This window comes from Mustelus asterias, chromosome 4, assembly GCF_964213995.1.
Source record: "Mustelus asterias chromosome 4, sMusAst1.hap1.1, whole genome shotgun sequence".
Classification (NCBI taxonomy): Eukaryota; Metazoa; Chordata; class Chondrichthyes; order Carcharhiniformes; family Triakidae; genus Mustelus; species Mustelus asterias.
Genome location: NC_135804.1, coordinates 89,176,577 through 89,204,519, shown reverse-complemented (window position 1 = coordinate 89,204,519; position 27,943 = coordinate 89,176,577). Strand labels below are relative to the sequence as shown.

General features: G+C 43.4%; 1 protein-coding gene across 1 annotated transcript in view; it reads right to left on the bottom strand.

The window, feature by feature from the left end:
- Positions 1-27,943, bottom strand: part of LOC144492349 (glutamate receptor 3-like) — a 400,257-nt gene that overhangs the window by 99,212 nt on the left and 273,102 nt on the right. Inside the window, exons 10-11 of the mRNA XM_078210344.1 lie at positions 26,269-26,475; positions 13,952-14,322 (exon numbers count right to left, since the gene is read on the bottom strand). Coding sequence (XP_078066470.1) covers positions 13,952-14,322; positions 26,269-26,475 — 578 coding nt within the window. The remainder of the gene's footprint in view (positions 1-13,951; positions 14,323-26,268; positions 26,476-27,943) is intronic.

Genomic DNA, 27,943 nt, shown 5'->3' with positions numbered 1-27,943 from the left:
CCCCTGGGGGGCCCAGATTGCCCCCCCTTCATTCCAGCGGGGTCTCCCGCTAGTTCCCCGAACATGGGGAGCTACTCTAAACCCTGCCAGAATGAAGTACTCCTGGCGGGGTGGGAGATTCAATCGGGACCTGAATGGTCCCGAAAGTTAACTAATAAACATATTTAAAATACATTCAAAAAAGATTTAAATGACTTACCTGCCTTCCTGCCGGTTTCCAGCGTGGTCTGGCCAGCGACTGTTCAGCGGCTCTGGGAGATGCGCATACGTTCCCGGTACATGCGCAAATCCCCGTTCAAGATTGGAGATGCGGGTCTCCCACCGTGACCCAACCGAAAAGTTGTGGGTTGCGATGGGAGAATCGCGGCCAATTTTCCTCACATTACTTCTACTCCTTTTGCCAATTATTTTGAATCTGTAACTAGTTCTTGATGTACCCTTGAGGGGGAACAGTTTCTCATTTACCCTGTCCATGGCCCTCAGGATCTTGAATACCTTTATCATGTCTCCTCTCAGCTTTCTTTTCACCAAGGAAAACAGGTCCAACCTCTCCAAGCTATCCTCATATGGACAGTTCTTCATCCCTAGAATCATTCTTGTGAATCTCCTATTGAGAATCTCCAATGCTTTCACAGTCTTCCTCAAGCCCAGAACTGAACACAGTACTCCAGATGTACTCCTTATTGCTGTTTGATACAAGTTCAACACGACCTTCTTACTCTTGTACTCAATGCCCCTATTAGTAAAACCTCGGATACCATATGCTTTATTCTCTCTCAACATGCCCTGCCATCTTCAATGACTTATGTACATATACATTAAGCTTCACTTGTTCCTGCACTTGGTTAAGAGTTTCTCCCCTTGTGTTATATTGTCTCTCCACGTTCTTCCTTACAGACTGAATCACGTCACAGTTCTCTGCATTGAATTTCATCCTCCACTTGTCTGCCTAATCCAGCAATATATCTATGTCCCTTTGAAGTTCAAGATTATCCTCATTACAGTTGACAATGCTTCCAATTTTTCTATCATTCACAAATTTGGAAATCACACCCTAAACACCAGAATCTAGGTCATTAATATATACCAGGAAGAGCAAGAGTCCTCACACTCACTCCTGAGAACTCCACTACAAACTTCCCTCTAATCTATTTATCGCTACTCTAAATCAAAGCACTTCAAACAGGAGTTGATAAGGCATTTGTGAGGAGACCCTTTAAGTTATGGCTGGTGATTGGGAGAACCCTCACAGAATTTCAATCTTTACGTTGATATTAAAAGGTTGTTTTAGCTGATTTACGAGTCTGATTACTGAATAACAAACAGAAAGGACCAAGTGAGACAGCTGAGAAAAGTTACTGTCATGCACCTTCAAGAAATCGATAAACGTGTGGGAAGTCAGGTGTCTCATTTTGATTGACAGGCTGACAACTCTGCGCACAGGGACCCAAAGCCTAAATGGCTTCCTTCCGCGCTATAAGAATCATAGAATCCCACAGTGCAGAAGGAGGCCACTCGGCCCACCGAGTGTGTACCGACCACAATCCCACCCAGGCCCCATCCCCACAATCCCATACACCTACCCTAGCTAGTCCTCCTGACACTAAGGGGCAATTGTGGATGGCCAGTCAAACTAACCCGCACGTCTTTTGGAATGTGGGAGGAAACCAGAGCACCCTGAGGAAACCCACGCAGACACGGGGAGAATGTGCAACATCCACACAGACAGTGACCCAAGTTGGGAATCGAACCCTGGTCCCTGCCGCTGTGAGGCAGCAGTGCTAACCACTGTGCCACCGTGGCACCCTAAGATAGACAAGAAACCTGTAGCTTTAACCCTACGAACAGCGAAGCAGCAAGAAGCCTGCCACACAATCTGGTTGTCCAGTGGAACTTGTTCATCTAAACCAGGCAGGTCTGGGAGAGTTTCAGCTGATCTTAGACTAGGGATCATGTGGAACCTCTTGGAGTACAGTACAGTCAAAGCTCCCACACTCATTATGTCCTCAATGCCTGCTTTCCATTTTGTACTGTGGCACAATGCACTACCTCGTTTATGACGCAGTAACTTTTATCCATCTTGCCTGCCCCAATAAAAGACCCAAGTGGTTACTAAGTTGACACGTGAACTGGGAGCAGAGAAATGCTTTCATTGATCTGGTTTCTTCAGTTGAGTGGCATCACGCATGATGGCAGCTGATAATAAAGACCGTACTCCCGGAAAGTAAATGAAGTTGCAAGCCTGTTTGTGTAGAGAGGCAGCAGTCGTAATGCTTTCATGGCTGACATGAAATGCACAAGGTGTTGACTTTGAAGAAAGCACACACTTGAGGTCGCTATAGATCTATCCTTCTAGAACTGAAGAGAGTTCCTGGCAGCTTGTCCAAGTTCTTCTAACCAGCCCCAGGTGATGCATGTCGCATCATCTCTTGAGCCATCTCTGTGCTTGGAGAAGAAGTCCCCATGGACCTAAGGAACCATCTTGAGCAAGATCATAAGAATCTCTCCATTAAAGACTGCACGGGCAGCTTTCCTCACCTTTGCCCTGGGAAACACATACTCCCCAGGTTCAAAGGTGGGTTCCATGATTTTCAGCCTTGGGGTATTAGGTGCAAACCAGGGCACTATGGTAATGCGACAGGTGAGGGCCAGGCTTCTCCCAAACACATTGTAAGTGATGAACTTGCGTTAAAAAACTGGAGTAAATCCCGCTAGTTTTTTCAGTGGGATTTTCAAAATGAATCTCCCATACTCTGTGCATTGCAGAGTGCCCTAGCGAGATTCACGACAAAAATCAGAGGGCGGGCCTATTCCCGTTGGAGAAGCCAGCAGCATAGCCCTGAGCAGGCCACTGGACAAGTGCTGATCTGTCAGAGCAGAGATCAGCGCATGCCCCACACTGCTAGCCTCCCGATCTCTGGCATGCCCCATGACCCAGCAATGCTGGCTTGAGCCCCCCACTCCGCTGGCCTTCTGGACGTGTCTGGGTCAGCATCCCCTCCTCCGGCCCACCTTTATAGCCCCCCACAATACCATCCCCATCCCGATCCCCCCCTCCACACCCCCACAATCCTGACCACCCACCCCCCGCACATTCCCGAAGACCCCCCGTGCAGCCCTGGCCCCAGGCAGGTCGATCCCCCCCCACCCCGATGGCCAGCCTTGATCGCTGTCCACCCTCCATCATCGATCCCGACTGCTGAGTGGCAGCAGGACCCCACACCCTCACCAATCTCCCCTCCACAGGCCCTGACCCCACCCCCTTGACACTGCCCGATGGACAGTGCCAAGATACTCCCTCGACATTGCCGTTTTGACCTTGGGCAGTTCTAGGGGGTCAGGCTGGCACTGCCAGATCTGCAATGCCCAGGGGGCACTCCCCAACCCCCTGGGGAGCCTCCATGGCCTCCCTTCACTCCAGCAGGGTTGGGCCGTTAGTGGGGAGCTGTGGTGAACCCCGCTGGAGTGAAAGACTCCTGGTGGAGGACTCGCTAATAATATTTAAATACTTATTTAAATATTTTAATCAGCTGCATGCTGATTTCTGGCATGGAGCTGACGATGCTGGAATTCTGTCGGCCTCTGCAACGGGCTGGGAGAATCACTCCCAAGGTTGTTCCAGCCTCATTTTCCTGTAGTAGGGTACACAGGGCATATATTTCTGGAGGATTTCAAACGATTAATAGTTTGCTGTCTATCTTGAGCCTCCTCAGATCTAAAGGTAATGGGGGTCAGGCTGGAACCAGAGCAAGCAGGCTGATAAGCTAATTAGCTGACCTATTTTCAGAATCCAAGCATAGTCTTGACTGGAGACGTTCTGGTTGTTCTCCAGTGAGAGCTAAATGGTCTAAGGGAAGAAAACAGAACCACAAACACAAGCCTCATAGGCTCCTCTTTTTGCGTGTTCCCCAATATAAGGACCTTCTAGGAGGGATCACACCAGATCACACTATTGGCTGCATGGAACCACTAAAATCATTGTTACAATGGGTTTGTTGCAGACTTAGTGCACTTGGGGGGGTGCTGATACCTGCAATTGTAGTTTGCCTAAGCCAGGGTAGAGTAAAGGATCAGGGTAGCCAATGAGGTAAAACCAAGGCCTTACCTGATGTAATTTTTTAAAGCCACCTTGGCCTTTTGGTTAAGATGAAGCGTTGGGTCAAGCCCAGGATGGGGTACAATGCCTTATCCTGTCAGCCTGGACCTTGTTTGTTCCTCCTGTGGGGACTATGATTGGACTTAATTGGAATTGGTTTTTAGATTGGAAATGAAGTACCGAAAGGTACCAAAAAAAACTAGAGAGGAGACAGGAAAATCCGTCATTGCATCTTGTCAGTGACACATGTATTTTGCTTCAAATGTAACATTCATTTGGCTTTTGGAATAGCTGTGGATGTCTCTCTGTTTAAGTAAGGTGAGATATGTGTAAAACTAATTAAATATATTTCCTAACAAGTCTTGGCAGACATAAAGTCCACCTAGTATTAGATATAATTAATATTGATCACCAGCTTTTAGTCACCAAAACTTCCATCGAGCCACACTGCAATGTCACATCAGGGAATCAAATCAGCAAGACCTCACTAGGGGTAATTTTAATTTTAGGCAAAAGTGCAAAATGGGCAATATTGAGTCAGCCATCTGATATAAATCTCTCCTGATTTTCATTCTCATTGAAGTTACTGATGTTGCTCATTTTACAATATCGCCCAAATCTAAATAGCACCCCCCCCCCCCCCCCACCAGCTCCTCCCCTGCTCCTGTGACCTAACATTGTGCAAGATGCTTATCTGATCCCTAAGAAGGCACTCTGTCATACATGTAAAATTGGTCTAACTGACTAGTCCTAGAATGCATTTCTTTAGGTGGCATGGTGGCACAGTAGTTAGCACTGCTGCCTCACAGAGCCAGGGACCTGGGTTCGATTTCTGGCTTGGGTCACTGTCTATGTGGAGTTTGTACATTCTCCCCGTGTCTGCGTGGGTTTCCTCCGGGTGCTTCGGTTTCCTCCCACAGTCTGAAAGATGTGCTGGTTAGGTGCTTTGACCATGCTAAATTCTCCCTCAGTGTATTTAAACATGCGCCGGAGTGTGACATCTAGGGGAATTTCAACCTTATCTTGATTAATAAGGGGATCAGGGGTAATGGGGAAAAGGGAGGAGAATGGGGATGAGAAAAATATCAACCATGATTGAATGGCGGAGCAGACTCGATGCCAAGCAGCCTAATTCTGTTCCTATGTCTTATGGTCTTCACAGTAACTTCATTGCAGTGTTAATGTAAGTCTTACTTGTGACTAATAAGTAAAACTTTAAAAAAACTTTTGATTAGCTGTGAATGATAGTTATGCGTTCTCTTTTCCGCGAGTCCATGACAAAGGAAAATTAAAGACATAACCTGATTAAAGTCTTTGCTGACCAGTTCCTTTCCTGCTGTACTGTTAAATGGACTTGATGGTATATGGAGGACTCTGTGGATTAGCGTTTTCACCTTAAAAACCTTTCACCAAGGATTTCTGATCCAAGTTAAGAAAGTAGAAGAGAAAACTAATAAAGCTTTTTGGTGCTATCGTTTCGGAAGGGAAACCGACCTAGAGTTTCTGTCAGGGTTTCCCAGCTGAACAGTGGTGGAATGTCTGGATCTCAACGAGACCTTGGAGTCCTTGTGCATCAGTTGCTGAAAGTAAGCGCGCAGGCACAGCAGGCAGTAAAGAAGGTATGTTAGCCTTCGTAGCGAGAGGGTTTGAGTATAGGGATAGGGATGTTTTGCTGCAATTGTATAGGGTGTTGGTGAGGCCACACCTGGAGTACTGTGTGCAGTTTTGGTGTCCTTATCTTAGGAAGGATGTCCTTGCTATAGAGGGAGCACAGCGAAGGTTACCAGGCTGATTCCTGCAGGTCTGTCACACGAAGAGAGACTAAATTGGTTAGGATTATATTCATTGGAGTTTAGAAGAGTGAGAGGGGATCTCATGGAAGCTTAGAAAATTCTAACAGGGTTAGTCAGGGTAGATTCAGAAAAAAATGTTCCCAATGGTGGGGGAGTCCAGAACTTGGGGTCATAGTTTGAGGATAAGGGGTAAATCTTTAGAACTGAGGTGAGGAGAATTTCTTTGTGTGGAATTCGCTACCACAGAATGTAGTTGAGGCCAAAACGTTGTCTGATTTCAAGAAGAAATTCAATATAGCTCTTGGGGCTAAAGGGATCAAGGGATATGGGGGAAAGGCGGGATCAGGATATTGAATTTGATGATCAGCCATGATCAAAATGAATGGCAGAGCAGGCTCGAAGGGCCGAATGGCCTACTCCAGCTTTTCGTTTCTATGTTTCTATGTCTGGAGAAACAGGATATATGATTAGACACAGATAATTGCACAATGCTTCTCCGTTGTTTCTACCAATTCTTCATGGAAATTATGATCAAAGGTTGGAAGAACCACATGAAAATTCTCCTCCAGCGTGAATAAATTAAATGACTATAATCAAATTAAATTTGCTGTTCCTTTCATTTTACTTCTGAATAAACTTGATTCAGTGTTTCATTTTATGGTATGCTGTCAGGATTTGAGGTTAGGAGATATCAAATACTTTTTCAGTCAGCACTCACCAGTTAAGTGTTAATCTTGCAAACTACCCTCCCTGATGACTTTACATATGTGGTGCCATTCAGTTTTCTGGAGAAAGGTTTGCCTGTGGGACCACACATTCGTGTTGGAGAAGAATGTCAGTATTTGCAGAGGGTTTCCTATTCAGAAAAGTTTGAAAACCACTCCTGCACTTCCTGATCCATAAACCTCCTGCCTGCCACAGCTGGGCCGCACCATCCACCTGCAGAGATCTGCAGGTTAAAATTGCAAATGGTGAGAAAGGTTTGTGGTCTAACGGGTCTGCATCTTGCTCTGGTTTATCCTTTCATGCACCTACCACTGAACCAATAGTTAACATCGACCTCTGTGACCCTGCACCCTATTGCTACAATCCTGTAAAACTTTGCTTTAAAATTAAAATGAGGAGGTTCACAAGACAACACAAGTGTTAGGCCGGTTTTTCTCTACCTCCTGTATTGGCATGTGCCTTCCCTCTGCTCACTGCCGCCTCCTGACTAATGGCTTTCCATATAATGGACTGCACTTGGTGAAAGTTATTTTGTTGTTTTGATCACTGTTTTCTTTCTTATACTGTCCTCACATTTTCTCCTAGCCCACACACACTTTCTTCAGTCAGCAGCTGAACCCATCGACATCTGCAAGAACACCATTTGGCATCAAATAATTAGAGAGTGCTCTCAAGAAGTATCTCTACAAGAAGTATTTCTCTCCTAGCTCCATCTGGACACATTTTTCCCCATTCCTCAGACAATTAAACATGGCACCTTGAAGACACTAATATTGTAACTATTATTCCATTATAAAAGGAATGTTACTTAATATGGGAGAGGGTTTCATGCATTGGACTAACATTTTCAACATGATATTAACCATTTCCTTGCCAAGTTTTAATTCTTGAACTGATTGTGCCAATAAGGATGATTTTACGCATGAGAAATAAACACAGATTGGGCTGACGTGGATGAAACTAGATTTGGTTAAAAATTGCTACTCAGGGCAGAATTTTATGCATCCCTGGGAGTGGGTTGGCAGGCAGATGAGAGGGGCATAAAATAAGATGTGGTTCCATCAACACCTTTCCCGGTGCCTATCTACCTGGCCCTGACCTCACTGCAAATTAATGCATGGTGGGGGAGGCATCAGGCGGCCCATCCACCCTCGGACCATTTGAGACCCTTAAGTGGCCAAGGGAGTCCTCTTCTCACCCAGCCTCAATTATTCATATGGTAGATGGAGGAGGAGGCCAGATTAAAAGCTGGTCAAGTCACACTCCTGGGGCCACCGGCAGGAAAATGGCATTCCCCTTTATGGGATGCAATAGAGCCATTCCCCAAAGCTCTGTCCCACACTGGGTTTCTCCTCTCCCACCCTTTGTTGAGCACTATGGCTTTGAATCCCTACACTGGACCTCATACCCCGATCTTGCCAAAATCCCCCCAGCTTAATTCACTGGCATTTTTGCTGGGCACTGGTTGCAGTCCTGCAGTAGCCACTGGTCCCAGGTGGGGCAGGAGACCTACCCTGAGCTACTTAATGTCACTCCGAACATTAAAGGGATCTGGGGCAATTGCCAGAGGGCATGGAGTTGGCTTTTTTGCCAGAGGGATGGGTACCCCGGCGAAATGTAAAACACTGCCCTGTGTTTCAGAGTTCTTTGCTATCTGCAGATCTGACGTTTGTTTTATGGGTGCATATTTTCATCAGTCCAACTTTGATGGACTAAAATCAAGTAAACAAAAGCCCTGAAGGAGATGCACAGTTTTCTAGATAGAAGTATACTGGGCACAATAGGGTTAGCAAGGTGATGAGTCAGAAGGAACATTTAATAATTTATCATTCATATTACGACTAAACCATCAATAGCAAAGCTAAATTAATTTTCACAGAAGGAAACGCAAAGCACTGATGGCAATACACAGCTCATTTGATTGATTTGACTGACACAGTGCATATTATTGTGATGAGGTTTTTGCTGGTCCATAGGAATAATTGTGTTTTTAATTATCCTTTTACATCCTGTGCAGCTGTTGCTTCATGCGTTATATTGAGCCGCTGCCATACTTGAACTAATGCACACTGGATTTGCTAGTGGGAGGGAGAGAGTGCATCATTCATTCCAGTCTAAGACTATTGTCAATATTTGCACCATCCAGTCATTAAAACCATTCTTAAAATGTCAGGTCAAATTAATTTCTGTTCTTCTCAAAGGAAGGCGCACAAGGTGAGTCAATTAATCCTTTCCTACGAGCATTCCTGACCCTTTCTCTCTCCCTTCAGTACAGATACTGTCCAAAAGGCATCACAACTGTTGCAAGGGGATATCTTACTGCATGTGTAGTTGTACAAATAGAAAAATTAATGAAGCATTTGGCATGTCAAACAAAAGCAATGCTCTCAAAATACCAAGTGCTGAATCGAAGTTGCTCTGATTAAAATTCAGATTATATGAACGTCCGATTAGTATAATTAGAGCACATTCATCAAAATGGTAGCAAAATTATTTCTCATAAAATGTTAACTAGAAACTAGAGAATAAAATGAGCTAGTTAAAAAGGATCAGCTTGTCTCTCTGACACGTGTGATAGGATTCAAATGGTTAATGTATAACTACGATAAATATCTCCAAAATAAAAAAAAGTAAGCTATAATATGGGTGTAACTCAACCTCCAAAAACACAACTATTCCGTAACAATAAATTAAAATTGAGTCTCAAATCTTACAGTTGCTTTATAAAGTGATTCAGAAAAAAAACCTGATGTATTTTTGAGCATTCCACTGAAACACTTACTTAAACTCGTGATATAAAATAACATTGAGAACATTGCAATTTAAAAAGTAGGATTAATGTAACAAAATGACCAAAACATTCAGAGGAGATCCATGTTGTTTTGAGGGGAGTTTTGTATGCGGTGAGGAAGGAGAACTGTGGAAGATATTGTTTAACATGAAGCTCACTGTTAGATCAAAGTCTTATCTTTTCTACTTCAATAAATATTTTCAAAAGATGATAATACTCACTTTGCCAAAAATATGCAGCACCTTTCGTTTGGCATGTCCCAAACAAATTACTCTGGAGTCTTCAAACTCAATTTGCTCAGTTACAACAGAGATTCTTTGAGAAGACTAGTTCATTATATATTTAAAAAAAGCCCGTTGTACAGTTTTGGATTGAATCTGAGTGGGTTTCAATTAAAGCCTTTTGCACTCAGAAGACAAGAGTGTGTACACAGTCTCTTTAAAATAGAAAAGTCCACAGCTGATCGACTCAAATGAGTGAGTTCTAAAGATGTTATTGGCACATGTAATGGTTTGGGATATCAGCTGTATCAAGAAAACATTCGAATTTTCAGAACCCCATAGCCTCACCCAGAGCATTATACCCTGTAACAACTTAACCTCTTTTGAACAAGCATGCCTGTGATGAAATATCTCATTTTAGGTCTTTGTTTGAACAGTAAGAACCAAATTTTGAGTTGTTTAATTGGATATTTCGAATTGAATGGCAGCATTCCACTCTCAGGTTAAGTTGTTGGGAGGGCTGGTGATTTTCTGTTAGTAATATGTAAACATATGCAAATACAGTAGGACTAGAGAAGGAAGTTAAACCCTAACAGACAGAAAAGAGACAAACATAATTAAATTGCAGTATCCCTTTTTGTAGGCCCACGCAGATCCATTATAAGTCAACCACGAGCACAGAACATTTGTCAGATATGTTATGGAATTTAAAGTGCTTTTTCAATAAAATTAAAAGGGGGAAAAAGGGAATATTAAGCGGCCATCTTCAGAAAACCCTATCTTTTGACAACCACCCCTTTCATGTTGTCACATATCTACCTACTCACGATGAATGACTTAATGAAACATTTTTGGGGAAACGTTTAGAACTGATCAAAGTGAGCGATGATATTGTTAGGAAAAATTGTGATTCTCTTTGCAGTCAATACCAGGATCAACAATGAAAGGGGATTGATGAAAGTTATCTGGAGTTGAATGTCTCCTCACGAACTGAATGAGAATATGGTGGCAACCAATGCTAAACTAAAGTTTGTTCTTATAGACTCTGGAATTTTATTAAGAAATAGATGAAAAATGTAAAAGCCCATTTCACTCTGAATCCTAACAATCTTAGCATTTCCTTATATCTTCCCTCCACTTTCATTGTTTTGATGGCTCTCAATTTTGCTTTACAAGTGGTTAGAAAGTGTTAAGTGCCCGGTTTGGAACACATTAGAAGTTTCTTTACCCACTTTGCAGGACTCACTGAATTGCTTTGAATATTGGAAGTTTATCGCTCCTTTGTCAAACTATCCCAAGAGTGAAAAAGGTGACTGCTATCCGGAAAGAATATGGTTTCACCCAGCTTAATTCCACCTGCCACAAACCTTCAACTCATCTCTGCAACCCCACAAATTAAATATTTATTTTTGTAATCTCCATTGGTTCCAACTTATATGATTAAAAATATGCTCTCTTGAAACCTATATAAAAAACAATACACGTGTGCACATGCAGCATGCTTTTGTATTGTAGTTTTTTTTAATAGATCTTTTTATTCATGTAAGTAGGACCTCAATATGGTAAACATTTTTCAATTATGGTTAAGTGACAAGACAAAAGGTTTGTAGGTGGAATTGAATAATGGGCTGAGGGCAGCCATACTGATGCTGATTAACTGCCTCAATTCATTGTCAACTGGTGGGAACGTAACAGCTATGGTCACCTTTTTCTAATTTATTTTTTTCTGCAACATTTTAAAATATAAATCAGAGCTGGGTCATGGCAATTTCTATAGAATGCCACTTCCTATGCTGTGCAGCTCATGAAAATACCACTGGTGAACTACAACCCAAAATCTCACTTCTTGAGAGCTATTGGCCACTCAGAGGCTGACAGCTGTGCCTGGCATTGCTGCTGGCAATGTACCCACCCAAGGCCCAGGGTAACTGAGGGACACATGTCAGGTATGAGTAATGGTGGGTTGGGCTTCAAGGAGCAGTGTTGAGGGGGAGGGAGGATGGTTTACTAGGTTGATCTCTAGGGAGGGATCTCCTTATAAGGAGAGGTTGAGTAGGACTCATTGGAGTTTAGAAGAATGAGAGGTGACCTTATTGAGACATGTAGGATTCTCAGGGGGCTTGACAGGGTAAATGCTGAGAGGATGTTTCCTTTTGTGGGAGAGTCCAGGGCCAGAGGGCACAATCTCACAATAATGGGTCACCCATTTAAGACAGAGATGAAGATGAAATTTTTTTCCCAGAGGGCAGTGAATCTGTGGCATTCTTTACCATAGAGGGCTATAGAGGCTAGGTCATTAATTATGTTCAAGGCTGAGATAGACAGACTTTTAATCAGTAAGAGAACCAAGGGTTATGTAGAAAAGGTGGAAAAGTGGAGTTGAGGATTATCATATCAGATTAGTCATGATCTCATTGAACGGCAGAGCACACATGATGGGCCAACTAGCCTACTCCTGCTCCTGCGTCTTATGGTCTTATGGGAGTAGGAAGGCAACAAAGGCAGGGTTTCGTTCTCAATGGGCCCTCTGCTTCCCAATACAGGATCCCACAATTATGTATGGTGTGCCTTAGAAGCCCGCAAGAAACTTGGATGGGGTTTGTTTCGTTGTGTTATCCGCATGTTGAGTCATCTGCCGACCACTGGGAAAAGAGCAGTGGTGGTGAGATGAGGCTCGTTAGTGGGTATTAATTACCCATTTAAGGTCCTCAGTCGGCAGTGGGGTGAGGACCATCCATGAACCCTCCTGACCTGGACTTAATTCACAGCAGAGGTGGGTAGGTGGCAGATTCTCCACTCACCAACCTTTTGTCAAATTAAGTGACAGCCTCCACAAAACCTGCCTGAGTGGGTGCGTGGAGGACGGGGTGCGGGTGGGGTGGGGGGTTGGAATTAAATTAAATTCTGCCCTGCGTGTGGGTTGTGGAAGAAATTGGGTGTGCAGGTGCATTTTGTTGCATCAATGCTGGCAATAAGTTTTTTTTTTGGAGGAAATCCTACTTCCTTTTATTCTTGGTAATAGACTTTGGTCCTTCAACTTGTTTTCCAAATATAAAAATATCAATATTATTCACTGCAAAGTCAACAGCGTGCCTTTGGGCTACATTACTCTTAATGGCAGTTTTTGCTTACAATACTTCACTTGGCTTCTTTGTTTCAGTTGCAAATTTCCTAACTGTTACTCCTAACTGTTATTGAATTGTGAATGGTCCTTAATGATATAATACAAGAGATATAAGGTATAAGAGGGCGGCACGGTAGCACAGTGGTTAGCATTGCTGCTTCACAGCTCCAGGGACCTGGGTTTGATTCCCGGCTTGGGTCACTGTCTGTGTGGAGTTTGCACATTCTCCTCGTGTCTGTGTGGGTTTCCTCCGGGTGCTCCGGTTTCCTCCCACAGTCCAAAGATGTGCGGGTTAGGTTGATTGGCCATGCTAAAATTGCCCCTTACTGTCCTGAGATGCATAGGTTAGAGGGATTAGCGGGTAAATATGTAGGGATATGGGGGTAGGGCCTGGGTGGGATTGTGGTCGGTGCAGACACGATGGGCCGAATGGCCTCTTTCTGCACTGTAGGGTTTCTATGATTCTATGAAGAGATGGGTCAATCAAGGAGAAGTGATTTGGCCATTGATGATTATTGATAGCCAAAGAACGCATTGAATTTCTTAAATCTCTCCATTGTCTCCAAAGAAATACAGGATTCCAAATAGCTTAGAATTCCTAAACGAGTGGTTTCCTTAAAACTCTGCCCATGAAGGTCGACAATGTGGGATACTGCAACCTGCAAACGTAATGAAGAAAATGGGACAGCTAGTTGAAAGATGGAAGCAAGCTAGAAAAAAAATGAGTTAATTAATGTAAACTTAAAAGAAACCAAGACCGGCTTGGAGGTGCTCCTTAATGGTGCTGCTGCATCTGCTTTTCAAGTTTTCCATTCAAATGGAGGCGCTTACAAAATGTAGCGTGATTCTGTTATATACACCGAACTGTTGACCGTAAAATGCGATATGCAGCAAAAACACGGTAGCCCTCCAAGGGTGCTGGAGACAGACAGACCTTATGCATTTTACGGTCTCGGCATGGTGTATATAAGTTATTCAGATAGCTGTGCGAATGACACTGAGAATAAGCCACTCACGCATTTTAGCCGTGTGGCAGAGTGATGATTAGATGGGTGGATCTTACCGTGCTGATATGGATATTAAAATAAAATTTGTTGGGGAACAAAATTGAAAGTAACGATGGAAGAAAAGTAACGTATATGCACCATGGCATCAGTTTTTGACCATAAAATGCACAAAGGTAATGTGATAATGACAAACCTTGGTGAAATATCGCATCCTTGCTGCATAAAGGCACCCAGAGAAAACCAGAGACTATTAAATATCCCAAACTCATTAGGTGGCTCAGTATTTTGGGGGTCACGTCCTTCTTCATTTTCTTCCATATGCCATTCATAAGGACTGAATCTGCTGACCAGGAAAAGCACTACGCTGACTCCAATGTAGGCGAAGACTATGCACATCCAAATCTCATAAGCCAAAGGGTCCAGAAAAGAGAACACTCCTGGTTTGGACTTTTGGGGTTTCTTTATCATTATTGAAATACCAAGACTCATGAAAGGTTTGGAAAAGTCAATGACTTCTTCTCGGACCAAAGTTATAGTGAGTGGTGCAACAGCAATATCAGCTCTCTGGAAATGGGGAGAATGCTAATTAGTATAAAACAATCATAAAGACGTTGCATTAACTTAATAGAAATAAACAGTAACATTACTATTCAATTGATTTATTGACCATACTTAGTATTGCAGTGGATTATGGGATTGAACGTGCTCCATTTAAAAAAATTCATTTGTAGGACATGGGCGTCGCTGGCTGGCCAACATTTATGGCCCATTCCTAGTTGCCCTTGTTTAGAGGGCAGTTGAGAATGAACCACATTGCTGTTGCTCTGGAGTCACGTGTAGGCCAGACCAGGTAAGGATGGCAGATTTCCGTCCCTAAAGGACATTAGTGAACCAATATTATGGCAAGTAGGTGTCCATGATACACTGCAACCATGCAAACATATAAACATGTTCCTCAGATTTATTTCAAATTGAAAATCGTGAGTTGTTTTACTAATTTCTTACTTTAAATTGATTCTACTCATGGAACGGAAGTCAATTGACATTTAAAAAAATCAATCTGTAACAATGACACGTAATTATCAAAAAGAGAATTAAAGACGAGGCTCCAATGGTTATATCAATTGAGTGTTGACTTTCATCTTGAACTTTCCTTAGAAAGTAAGAACATCCTCTTTGATGGAGGGAAAATAGACTACAAACTCAGAGGTGTCTTTATATAGGTACGCAAGGTAGTAAATGTTACATGTGCAATACAAATCACAACACAAAGGGGTACATATACATAATGCAGTAAGCTAAATTTGGGATTATCATCTTTGCTATGCAAAAATTGATCAACACACATAAGTGACTTCTGGGAAAGGTGGTGAACACTAAAACCATAGAAATATATTCAGCTACATCACTCATGGTGTACTGACCAAGGAATGGCATGGTCTACATGTGTAGGAGATGCAGCATCCTGAAATGTCTCACATTCTTGTTCAAGTAGCCATGATGTGGAGATGCCGGCGTTGCACTGGGGTAGGCACAGTAAGAAGTCTCACAACACCAGGTTAAAGTCCAACTGCTAGTACGAGCTTTCGGAGCACTGCTCCTTCATCAGGTGAGTCTCACCTGATGAAGGAGCAGTGCTCCGAAAGCTCGTGCTACTAAATAAACCTGTTGGACTTTAACCTGGTATTGTGAGACTTCTTATTATTCAAGTAGGTTGGTATAACTAAGGAAGGGAGGAATTTTTGCTGAGGTGGTGGTGGGGCTGGAGTGGGGATAACAATATAATGGAAAATAAACAGAAGGCTGGGCATTCAATGCTATTAGAAAGAATCATAATAGGACTGATTCCGTGATCCTGAAAAGAATGGGATTGCTCTGTGCACAGGAGAGATTGCTCATGAGGAAATGGTGCTAATCTTACGAGATTCAGCAAGATTAGCTAATTTAAATAATCATCATCATGTGCTCCCTTCACATTTTCCAAGGAATGTTAGAACTGCAAGTAGTTGTAAAAGCGGAAAGTGGTTGCTCATAAAGTACTATTAATCTTTGGAAACATTGTTTTTTGCTGTGCTGTAAGAATGGTATCTTGCCAAGGATGGAGAGCAGAATTTGATGAGCAGACTCTGGATTTTCTGTTGGATCAGATGAGGGAAAGGAGCATAGTCTGATTTGGAGCTGCTGGGGACTTTCCTCTATTGTCGATGAGGCAGCTTGCATTTTGCAATGGAAACTGTCTGTCAGTAAAGCGAGAAAATGACTGTTCCTGGTCCATTTGCTGGTCAAAGTTTTTTCGTGCCTGATCCCCTCGAGAAAGCATCCTCCAAGTATCTGGGGTAATAACTCAAAACAGACGGACGGCCCTTTGAATATGCCAACTAAATTCTAATGGCTACCCTCTGCTAATCCTGGCATAAACGGAGCTGAACTCTCCCCACCACCTTCACCCCATTTCCATTTATTTCCTTTCATTTTTTCATTTAATCTCATTCATCCATTTTTATAATTCCTCATTCTCACTTCCAGTTTTCCACTTCTCCGTTCCCTCCATCTTGCCCTCCCCCCGCCATCAGTGCAACTGCCACATTCCTCAGGCAGTCCCTTAACAGAGCATACCTTTGTTCTGCCATTCACAAATTCTGATCACTTAATGGACACTTTTACCACCTTTCTCAGCTTTCTTCTTCCTCATTTACATTCCAATTACACACCTCCCCCCACCCTCATAATATAAATCTCTTCTGATTTTCTTTGCTCTTAGCTCTGATGAAGGATCATCCAGACTCGAAATGTTGGCTCTATTCTCTCTCCACAGATGCTGTCAGACCTGCTGAGATTTTCCAGCATTTTCTGTTTTTGAACTCTGCTCAGTTTCTCTGGGTCTGGTGACACCAAACAAAAAGGTAAGTGATATAATTTTCATACATATCAATCAGAATCCAAAAGAAACAACTTGTCCTGGCTTCACAGAGGTACAGTGGTCTGCTACGAACTGGTGTTTGCAATTTGTCTGCCCTCGTCAGTGCAGGAGCTTGCCAATTGTTCCATGACCTCCGGCTGGCCAGCTGCTTTGAAACACCTGCTTAGTTTCTGTCGCTTGCCGATTTTATGTAGATGGGAGCCAAACATCTTAAGGCTTATATTCCAGGTGTGTCAACCACTTCACTCTGGTCTCCTGAATGAGAAGGTTTCTCTGCTATTTTGTTCACTCGTAGATTTTGGATGCAGATAAGGAAATCCTCTTGTGTGGAAAGCAATGCCAGGGTACAAACTGACAACTTAAGCTGTGGGCAGGATTCTCCAATCTTGATCGTCCAATGCCAGCGAGAATGGAGCATTTGGCGCTCAGCCTAAACCCCATTCCCTTCAGCGGCACTGGAGAATCCCAGCCGTGGACAAGGTCAAGGGTTTCCGGTGTAAATCTCTGTTTGCCATAAGCATTGATTGCACCAACATTACTAAGGTTAATTGTGAAGTAAAAAAAAACAATCTTAATGAGTCAAAGCGCTTCAAATAGTTTTTTTTTGACAATGTTCCAGATTCCCTGCACTGTGTGTCAGATACTATACAGAAGTGTGGCTTTTACATCTATGCTGTTCACCCCTCTGGACTTGGTTCCAATAACTCTGAGAGGTTATTGCTTCATTTGTCTTCTTCTGGCATGTCGCAGCTGTTAAGATTTCTTGTGAATGGCTGGGGATTTGAATGGGGGTTGACCACTGTTGATCACTTAGTGTGAAGGCAGCCATCAAGATAAACTCGAGCTAATCCTTCAGCATCTCCAAGCTAGTATTCAAATGCTTCCTGTAAGTTGGAGCCCACGGTCTCAATTGTTGCAGTCAGAGTATTCATCAGATTTGGAACTCAGTCCTTTGCGGCTATCTACAGATGGTTGTAGAGTTGTCACATGATCCGTGGACTGTATGTTTTCCAGCCCTTTCTTATGACAGCATGGATGCGCTATTTGATTTAACCTGTTAGTTATTGGGACAAATGGCCTACATGCCTGGCATCCTACCAGCACTGAAATTCATATACCATGTTGCTCATTTGTGTGATATGCAGGATGTCCTTTTGGCTTGACGGCAGCTTCCTGGAGCATACCACTTGTACGGTATTGCATAGTCACAGCCCCTCTGGGGTAACCAAACATATACTGGCACTTTCCAAGGCCAAGAGTGGCAGTATTAGTCCCATTCATGAGTTGTGCAATTTACAACAAGCAATGATCCGATCAGAGTAGCCATATCCTGCAGGATGGCTTTGATGTGCCTTATTTCAAGATCAAGCTTGCATGGTGAGTGAATGGCTCAGGTTCTATTTATGAAGTTGCTAATGAGACCAATCTTGTAGCACGTGGAGCTGCAGAAATTCCAATGTGCAAATTGACCAGTGAAGGTGGGCTTGTGGTAGACAGTAGTAGAGGACTCGTTGGTAGATTTCTCAACTAATGCCTAAAGGAAAGGGAGTTCATTTAACTGCTCCATTTCAAAAGTGAATTTGAGCGCAGGATGGAGCCTATTAAGATGTGTAAGGAGATTCTTACTCGCAGCTGTGGATTTAAATAAAGCAAACATATCCGTCAGAATTCTACCGTCCCGCCCGCATGGGAATCAGGGCGGGCGAGGGGTGGACAATGGGAAGGTCCATTGACCTCGGGTGGGATTTTACGGTTTGGGATGAGTGATGCTGTAAAATCCCGTACTTTATCGATATATTGGAAACATGGTTACTGTGGGAGGTGAGGGAAGAGATTGCAGAGCCTCTGGCGATGATCTTTGCGTCGTCGATGGAGACGGGAGAGGTGCCAGAGGATTGGAGGATTGAGGATATGGTTCCTATTTTCAAGAAGGGGAATAGGGATAGCCCAGGAAATTACCGACCGGTGAGTCTAACCTCAGTGGTTGGTAAGCTGATGGAGAAGATCCTGAGGGACAAGATTTATGAGCATTTGGAGAGGTTTAGTATGCTCAAGAATACTCAGCATGGCTTTGTCAAAGGCAGATCGTGTCTTACGAGCCTGGTGGAGTTCTTCGAAAATGTGACTAAACACATTGACGAAGGGAAAGCGGTAGATGTGGTTTATATGGATTTTAGCAAGGTGTTCGATAAGGTCCCCCATGCAAGGCTTCTAGAAAAAGTGAGAGGGCATGGGATCCAAGGGGCTGCTGCCCTGTGGATCCAGAACTGGCTTGCCCAAAGGAGGCAGAGAGTGTGTATAGATGGGTCTTTTTCTAAATGGAGGTCGGTCACCAGTGGTGTGCCCCAGGGATCTGTTCTGGGACCCTTGCTGTTTGTCATTTTCATAAATGACCTGGATGAGGAAGTGGAGGGATGGGTTGGTAAGTTTGCCGATGGCACGAAGGTTGGTGGGGTTGTGGATAGTCTGGAGGGATGTCAGAAGTTACAGAGGGACATAGATAGGATGCAAGACTGGGTGGAGAAGTGGCAGATGGACTTCAATCCAGATAAATGCATAGTGGTCCATTTTGGCAGGTCAAATGGGATGAAGGAGTACAATATAAAGGGAAAGACTCTTAGTACTGTGGAGGATCAGAAGGACCTTGGGGTCCGGGTCCATAGGACTCTAAAATTGGCCCCACAGGTGGATGAGGTGGTTAAGAAGGCGTATGGTGTGCTGGCCTTTATCAATCGAGGGATTGAGTTTAGGAGTCCGGGGATAATGATGCAGCTATATAAGACCCTCGTCAGACCCCACTTGGAGTACTGTGCTCAGTTCTGGTCACCTCATTACAGGAAGGATGTGGAAAAGATTGAAAGGGTGCAGAGGCGATTTACAAGGATGTTGCCTGGATTGAGTGGCATGCCTTATGAGGATAGGCTGAGGGAGCTCGGTCTTTTCTCCTTGGAGAGACGTAGGATGAGAGGAGACCTAATAGAGGTGTATAAGATGTTGAGAGGCATAGATCGGGTGGACTCTCAGAGGCTTTTTCCCAGGGTGGAAATGGCTGCTACGAGAGGACACAGGTTTAAGGTGCTGGGGTGTAGGTACAGGGGAAATGTTAGGGGAAAGTTTTTCACACAGAGGGTGGTGGGCGAGTGGAATCAGCTGCCATCAGTGGTGGTGGAGGCAAACTCAATAGGGTCTTTTAAGAGACTCCTGGATGAGTACATGGGACTTAATAGGATGGAGGGTTATAGGTAGGCCTAAAAGGTAGGGATATGTTCGGCACAACTTGTGGGGCCGAAGGGCCTGTTTTGTGCTGTAGTTTTCTATGTTTCTATGCAAGGGAGAGGAGGTTAGGTGTCATTCCATTGAAAATGTGTTTCTCATGGAAACTGAGAAAGTTGTTTGTGAGAGCTGGGCCTGGAGGTGATTTCATGGCAATACCATCTATTTGGGCTTGCATGGTGTTGTTAAAACTGAACTCAACTCATGAGGCCCTGAGTCCCTAAGTTCAATAAATCCAGATGCAGACATTGGCAGTGCATCTAGCTCACCATTATATAATGGTGCGGTGCAAACATCCATTGGCTTCCTCGAGCGATACATTAGTGTATAGACTAGCAATATCAAACGAGCACATGGACACAGCATTGCTATCGATAGTAATGCCATGACTATGTGATTGCTCAAAACTGCTAGCCCATTCACTAGCCACACACAGACATTTGCACTGTGTCACGATATCATAGCGATCTAGATGCTCTGCCAAGGTCTGTATCTGTGTTCACTGAACTATGAACCCAACAACTCATGAGTTAAGTTCAATTTTAGCAACACCACCTGCAGGCCTACCTTCACTGGTAAACATATACATTGGGATTTCTCCAACGCCACATGCTATAACACCGGTTTTGCTGGCAACTTCACAAATAGAGCCCTAGCCATTCACTCTGTGTGCAAGCTTGATGTTGAAATAGGACACATCAAAGCCATCCTGGCGATAGTGGCCACCCTGATCAAATTATTGCTTGCTGTACATCGCACAAACTTGTGAATGGGCCCAATGCCCCCACTTTCAGCCCTGGAAAATGCCCAGTCTACCTCAGATTACATTGGCAGGATAAGGTGTTTCAAAAATTTGAGCAACAGTAAAGCTAGCTGTTGCCTGCTGTTATTATGCAGTAGCAACATGAGTGATTATGCTCCATTAACGGGATGCTCCTATCGAACCTAAAGCACATTCTAGCTATTGCACAAATGTGACGGTGTGATGCCAGGTGTATAAGCCATGCATCCCATTGATGGGCAGATTGTATCAAACAATGTGTCCCATCCACTGTTCACAACAGGCAAGGTACTGACTGTACCCAACCAGCCTGTCCTTGCAAAACTCAAAACTTAGTGCCCAACATTAGATGTGATTCCAAGATTGGACAATACTTGCTAATTAGCATTGTGCTAAGAATTACACTGAAAACCAATTTAAGATTGTCAGTTGGCCATGCAGTGTGCCTCAACTACACATGCTAGAAGCCACATACATTTACACATAGAGCCCTGTTCTTTGCAGACAGAAGGAGCATTTCCATGCATTGCATCTTTTCCAACGAAACAAAAGCTCGAGAGACAGCCATTCCCTTATTCATTCCCATGGCAATGCCTTGACCAACCATAGTCAACCTATCTGGTTTGAATTTGAACAAAAGCTGGGCAGTTAACTGTTCTCTGTTGCATTCTCTATGGCAACACCTCTACCAGAGTCTACTTGCCAACCAATCAGCACTGTCTTCTCATACAGTATAAGTTGTTATTCTCTTTACTGTTGGTTTATCTTGTGATCTATCCTGATGAGTGCAAGGTGAAAAGCTTTGATATCTTGGCCGGACTTTTACTGCCCAGCCCGCCCCGGGAGTCAATGCGGGCGAATGGTGGAGCATGCAAAGGTCCTTTGACCTCAGGTGGGATTTTATGGTTTTGAGACGAGCTAAGCCGTAAAATCACGCCCCTTGTCTCTTTTTCAGCAAGTTCGGTACAACCAGACAACTAAATCAATATGTACTTGCCCGTATGAAATATACCACTCAGATCTCGAGTTAACAAGTACAGTGGAACCCCGAATTAACGCGCCCTGATTTAGCGCGAATTCCGATATAACGTGATGAATCATTGGACTTTTTTTTCCCGCAAAGAATTGGCAAATTTAGCGCGACCCCGATTTAGCGCGACCCCGCTTTTTCCGCGATAACATTTTATGGACCCCAACCATCGCGTTATAACGGGGCCGCACTGTATGGAGTTAGATTTATTGTTAAAACCTCACTCAGGTTAAAGTGTAACACTTATTTAGAAGCATATCCCAAATCCTATGAAACACACACACATGCGTACACGCACACACACACATGCAAATACACAAACACATAGCTAGACACATACACGAGCATGCATATCAGAACAAGTTTTAGAGGAGGTGGAATCAATAAGAGTTAAAGTCCATTGGAAGGAAAGTAAATATATGTTCCGGCATTCTTTTGGTGGTCTTGAAATTGGAATGGATTTGCAGCCCAATAAGCTGGTTGTTTTACTAGAGAGAGTCTCTTTGTAAACAGTAATCTGTCTTTTTCCAAATTTGATGCTATGGCAGGTAAAGTTTCTTTCAGTTAGAATTCTCTGTCTCTGCGATGTATTCCAAAATATACTGAGATTGGGTTCAAACTTGAGGACAGCATGAAGTGAGAGATGATATTACATTTTGCAGTCTACTGGGTTGGTACAATCTGCAGCCTCCTCCTTTGCTGTAACAATCAGACAAGCTTATACTCATAGATTTTCACTCATTGGGTTCCAGTCAGGAGACAGCTGCTATTGGCGTATAATAGAGAGCAACCGTATTAATGAAGGAGATTTGGGGGCCCATTTTACCATCAAGTTGCGCCTATTTTCAGGCGTGAAAACTTGGTAAAGTCAGGCATGAGATGAGTAGCGCGATCTGTGCCTGCCTCCTTGCTGGTTCCCCCTTCACCAAGGCCCGAAAATGGCCGCGATTGGGCCCGAAATGGGCGTGATGGCCATTTAAATGCATTTGCATGTATTTAAATTGACTTAATGGGCTGCACGCCGAACCTTACTGGCACTTCCCCCTTTACCACAGCGTTCACCCATCCAGATTTGGCACGAAACAGACATGCTCTACAAAAGTCCGATTCGGGCGCTCCAGTTAGTGAGGAGGTAAGTGCTGAGCATCCAACAGCTCTCTGCTTGTGACTGGTGGGTGGGAGGGAAGGTGGGTCCAACGGCAGTCTGCTTGAGATCAGTGGGGATGGGGGAAGGTGGGTCTGCTGCCACTCTACCTGTGATTGGTGGGGGGGATGGGGAAGTCTGCTGCCACTCTGCCTGAGATCGGTGGGGGGGGAAGGGGGGGAGTGGCCTGCAAGATCGGTCTGGGTGGCGGAGGGGGTGCGGGATAAGGGGGCCAGTAATGTTGTGGGGGTGGTACAATGTATGTGGGAGCATTATCCGGCCTGGGAGTGATGTGGCAGGGGAGCCGCATTCCATCATTTTTTTTCTGCGCATGCGCAGTTGGAGGCACCGATTGGAGTGGCAGGATTTCGGGTGCCCTGCCCAAAGGCTTCAGCAGCGTGATTCAGAATTGTTGATATTATTTCAGGCAGAGTGCGTATGGGGTGCCTCAGAACGGGTCTAAAAGTCAGATCTGAAACACTCCCAGGTTCAAGTCCACCCAGCACTTCGAATTAAAATGGTAAAATAGGGCCCTTGATCTCCCATTGCCAAAACTATCAAGATGTCATCGAAGCAGAGAGGGTTCCTCAGCGTCTTTCTTGCATAATGAGTTTCTGGCATCAGGAGATTTGGTGGCCTATTGTCCTTACCATCTGCAGTGAGTTCAGACAATGGCAGGTGCGAAGTTCATTGGGGAACTGCCTCGACATGTGCCCTAGTAATTGATGTTCATGGGCTTCTAGAAACTTGGCCAATTTGTAGGTCAGGTGACTTCTGCAACCGTTTTAAAGCATTGTGCCTTTACAGTTCCAGCTGTTCTTATTACTTAAAAAAAATTCAAGGTGTTATATCATTCAATGAAACTAATGATTGACATTCCACGTTGCACATGACACATCACCCGTGGCAGGACAATACCCTCCAGCCACCTCAAACTGAGTACTGATGAAGTTGCAGTTTGTGGGTTGGAACAGTTTGGCATCACTCAACACAAAGAGGTACTGCACCACAACAATGCCAAGTGGATTTCCTCAGGAGGACCAAGATGCCATCAGATGACATGATCCTCCTACTGAGAGGGAGCACAAGTAAGTGACACCACCCACTCTCAAATAGGAAGAAACACAACTGAAACCAGAAAGAAAAAATATAACACTAAAATCACGAGAGAACTAAACTGGTTGCATCTTCCTTGCAACATAGCATGCACATTTATTGCCTGAAAGTAAGGGTGTAGACAGAAATGGTAGTATCGGTAATAGAGATTAGGTATTGTGTATGGGGTCAATATTTATGAGGAAAAGAGTTCATGTCGGACAAATTTTAACTCTTAATTCCTGTCATCAATGATTGATGCACCAGTCTTTCTGCTTGTAGATCATCTTCACCCCCCTTCTATTTCTTTCCCTTCCTCATTCTGCTTCTCTATTAAGACTGGCCGAAATCTTCCGTCCCTTTTGTGGCTGGGATTTTACCGGTGCCGCTGAGAGTGAATGGAGTTTTGGCTGGAATGCCAGATTTTCTGTTCTCACTTGCAATGGGGTCCGCCAAGGACGAGATTGGAGAATTCCGCCCAGTGGGTGCATCTTTTATAAAAGGTTTATCTTCCTGCATGACAAAGATGCAACACTGGTAATTTAGGACATTGTATAATAACTACAGGGTAGTCGCCACTTATTTGTCCAGACAAAAAACTATCTGTTTCAGCATTCTCGTTTTATGTTGTATCATAATCTAGTTGGAAGCATGAGCTTCTATTCAGGGTCCTCAATAGCACTTCAAACAAGGATTCTGAAGGGTGGCCTTGATTCAGCCATTTGTCTAGTCTTCCTAGTTACACGTGATTCACCAGTAAGGCCTTGCTTTTGGAAAGCAACCCATGTCATGAAAGTACTGCAATTTCTTCTGCTTTTGCCTCCTTTCCATGGGGACAATGACAAAAATGCTTCAGTGACTTGCTTGATGTCCATGTAGAGTGAAAAGTGACAAATGTGTCTTGGCAGATCCTGACACATCAACACAGATGTGGACCTTCATGGTGACTGGAAGGACTGTTACTGGGGTGGATCTGAGCTGGAGGTTGTCTTCAAATAGATGACTTTCGTGAGCTGTAGGTGATGAAGAAGCATCATCTCAGACTTGCCCTGGGTCTGAATACCTGGCTCCTGGGTTGAGGCCAATTGGTACCAAACACTTGAAGTTCAAACCAATGGCTTTTTTTCCCTTTGCTTGAATTTTTCTTCTTCCATGTCCACCACTGCCACTGGAAGACCTAATACAATACTCACACTGAACATTGTGGTTATTATTAATTAAGCAGTCATTGTCAGCAAAAGGTCCCTGTAAAAGCAATTTTATACAAAAATGCACCAGCAAACAGCAACTGACAATAATTTTCCAAAGAAATGCAGAAACTTGCAACACATTAGTAAATGCTCTCATACTTTTGAGATCTGAAGACCAGAGCAAAATTGCTTAGAGTACTGGATATAAACATGCTAAGAGCACTTAAGGAGGGACAAAAATGTGTGACATTTACTTTAGGTTGATTACAATTAGGATCTTTCATGAGGCCAGTGCATGACTTTATAAATTCAGAACTTTCTTTGGAGCTACTGAATTTGTTAATTTTCAAGTTGTCCGATTCATTGGCATTTGATTGTGGAATATATAGGTGCACTAAATGTAATTTTCAAACTTTGTATTAGCACTTCAATTTAGGCACATGACATCCAGCTATTAATTTGTAATGGTCCTAAATTTCCAGAATTTGGTTCCAGTGGAACAAAGTTGGAAAACGCTCTGTTAGAATGTATCATCACGGAATTGGTCCTAGTATGAATATGAATGCAAATAACGAACAAATAATTCCAATAATACTATAGCTATTACTATATATGAAAGGGAGCTGAAGAGAGTTTGATGGGGAATTAAACTGAACAGAGATTCTCACCCTCACGAACTATAAAGGTCAAATGCAATGTCAGTCTTAGGTTCACCATCTAGGAACGTACTTTATCAGTATAGTGCATTGAAACAGAATACCAACAAACTTACAGTAGACAGGATCTAGAAACTTGTTGGGATCAAGAGTTAAAACTTTGCAATTACATGACGTTGCAACAATTAGATCAACGTGCTGTCCTGCATTTTTTTCACTGCCTAATATCTAGATGCATTATTTCTTGGATTATGAAGTGATCTTTGTGCCGGCATCAGAGAAGAAATTCATCTAGCCTGTTGTAATTATTTTATTTGTGCACTAGGAGTTTTGAATAATCGTGAATACATCTGATTTTCAACCTATTTTCTATGTGATATATACAAGTATTTTTTTTCCATCTTCTTAAATTGATACTTACCCCATATACCAGTTCACCCACCATTCCATTCCAGATTTTAGTTTCAGGATCTCTAGCTCCATATTTACCGTCAGGAACAACAGACAGTTTATATTTAATGCCAACATGCTTGGCTATTTCAAAAGCTAAATCCACACAATAGCCTTCATATCTATCATTTGCGCCAAATTGTTCATGATTTTTCTTCAGCATTACATACGGTGATTCCTGCAACAATAAAAAACACGAATAAATGGATCAAGCTCATACATTACTGTCAAAGGGTTCAAGGCCAAATGACAATGTTTTCCAGTTTGCTGACATAAATGGGATTGGTACATTTACAGGATTTCATACCTGTGCTTATTATAATTACTGCAAACTGTTTCATGGACGTTTTGGACAGAGACCATTAGGTAATGAGTGCTGATAGGAAATTATTATAGATCATGTTAACACCAATGGGATCACTGTTGGTACGAAGCATTAGGTAAAAATGCACAGACAAAAAAAGGACAGCTGACCTATTGAGCATGCTCGTTCCATAAACAATGTACAATCTCAAGAACTTGACCAAATGCATTTAATCTCTTGCTGAAATGTTTTGCAAGACCTCAACCTGCTCTCTCAAAGCAATTCTAGACCATGCTTCTGTGATATTACATCCTACATTATAATGCATTGGATGGTCAAAATTGCTTGTGATGACTAGGAATAAACATACTTTTGGGGGAAGACAGGTATCAGCAGTTACCAAATTGTTACCAAAGAACACATTCATAATTTTAGACATGAAGTAAATCTTTCTTCAAAACTTCTACCATAATTCCTCCTTTCACAGAAAATACAATAGTTTACAATGAGGATCAGAATTCACAGCTGCTTAATATCTAAAGGAAATCAAAATTTTAACCAATGCTGGTGTGGGATGCAGTCAAGGTGGTGGGGGTGGGGTTGAGGGCAGTGCTTCACATGTACTCACACCTGACCATCTCAGATTACCTCAGATCAGGCATTGGGGAATTGCCCACTCCAGGGAGGTGGGGGGCCTGCACAGAAAAGCCACGGACCAGTTACATCATCAAGGCTGCGATACCATTTGAACGTGAAATGGTGGGACATCAAACCAACCAGTAAGGCCTGCCTAGAGGCCATACCGCAAGCAGAAGACATCAAGGTAGGTTTTTTTCTTACATTTGTGTGAAGGTTCATGGTGGGTCAGAAGGAGTGTCAATGCTGCTCCAGGCATTTTTTGCCATCCTGGTCTTGGCCCTTCTTTTCCCTCCTATCACTGGCATCATTTTGGACACCCACTCCGCCACCAGTATTAACCTTATCTTTAGTTTTAGTTTATGACTTCCATGGGTGCTGATGTTGTACCACATTTCTCACTCCTACCCACTGGCATTATTCCCGCTGCCTTCTAGCAGAAGGCAGGGCAGACAAATTTACACAACTGATGGTGGCTCTTGCCCCCACCGTCCCACCCCTCCCGCAAACCATAGCTCAAGGTAAAAGCAGCCCGCTAATTCCATACATTGGAAACATGTTTAGCTATTCATTTGTATCACTTGGAGATCCTCACTTGCAGGTACAGCAATCTTCACTTTCATTTTCAGTTTTCTACTCTCCTTTTTAAGGTTAATGACTCAAGCCTGGATACTGTTCCATGGCACTGGTCCCTCACCCAAGTGAC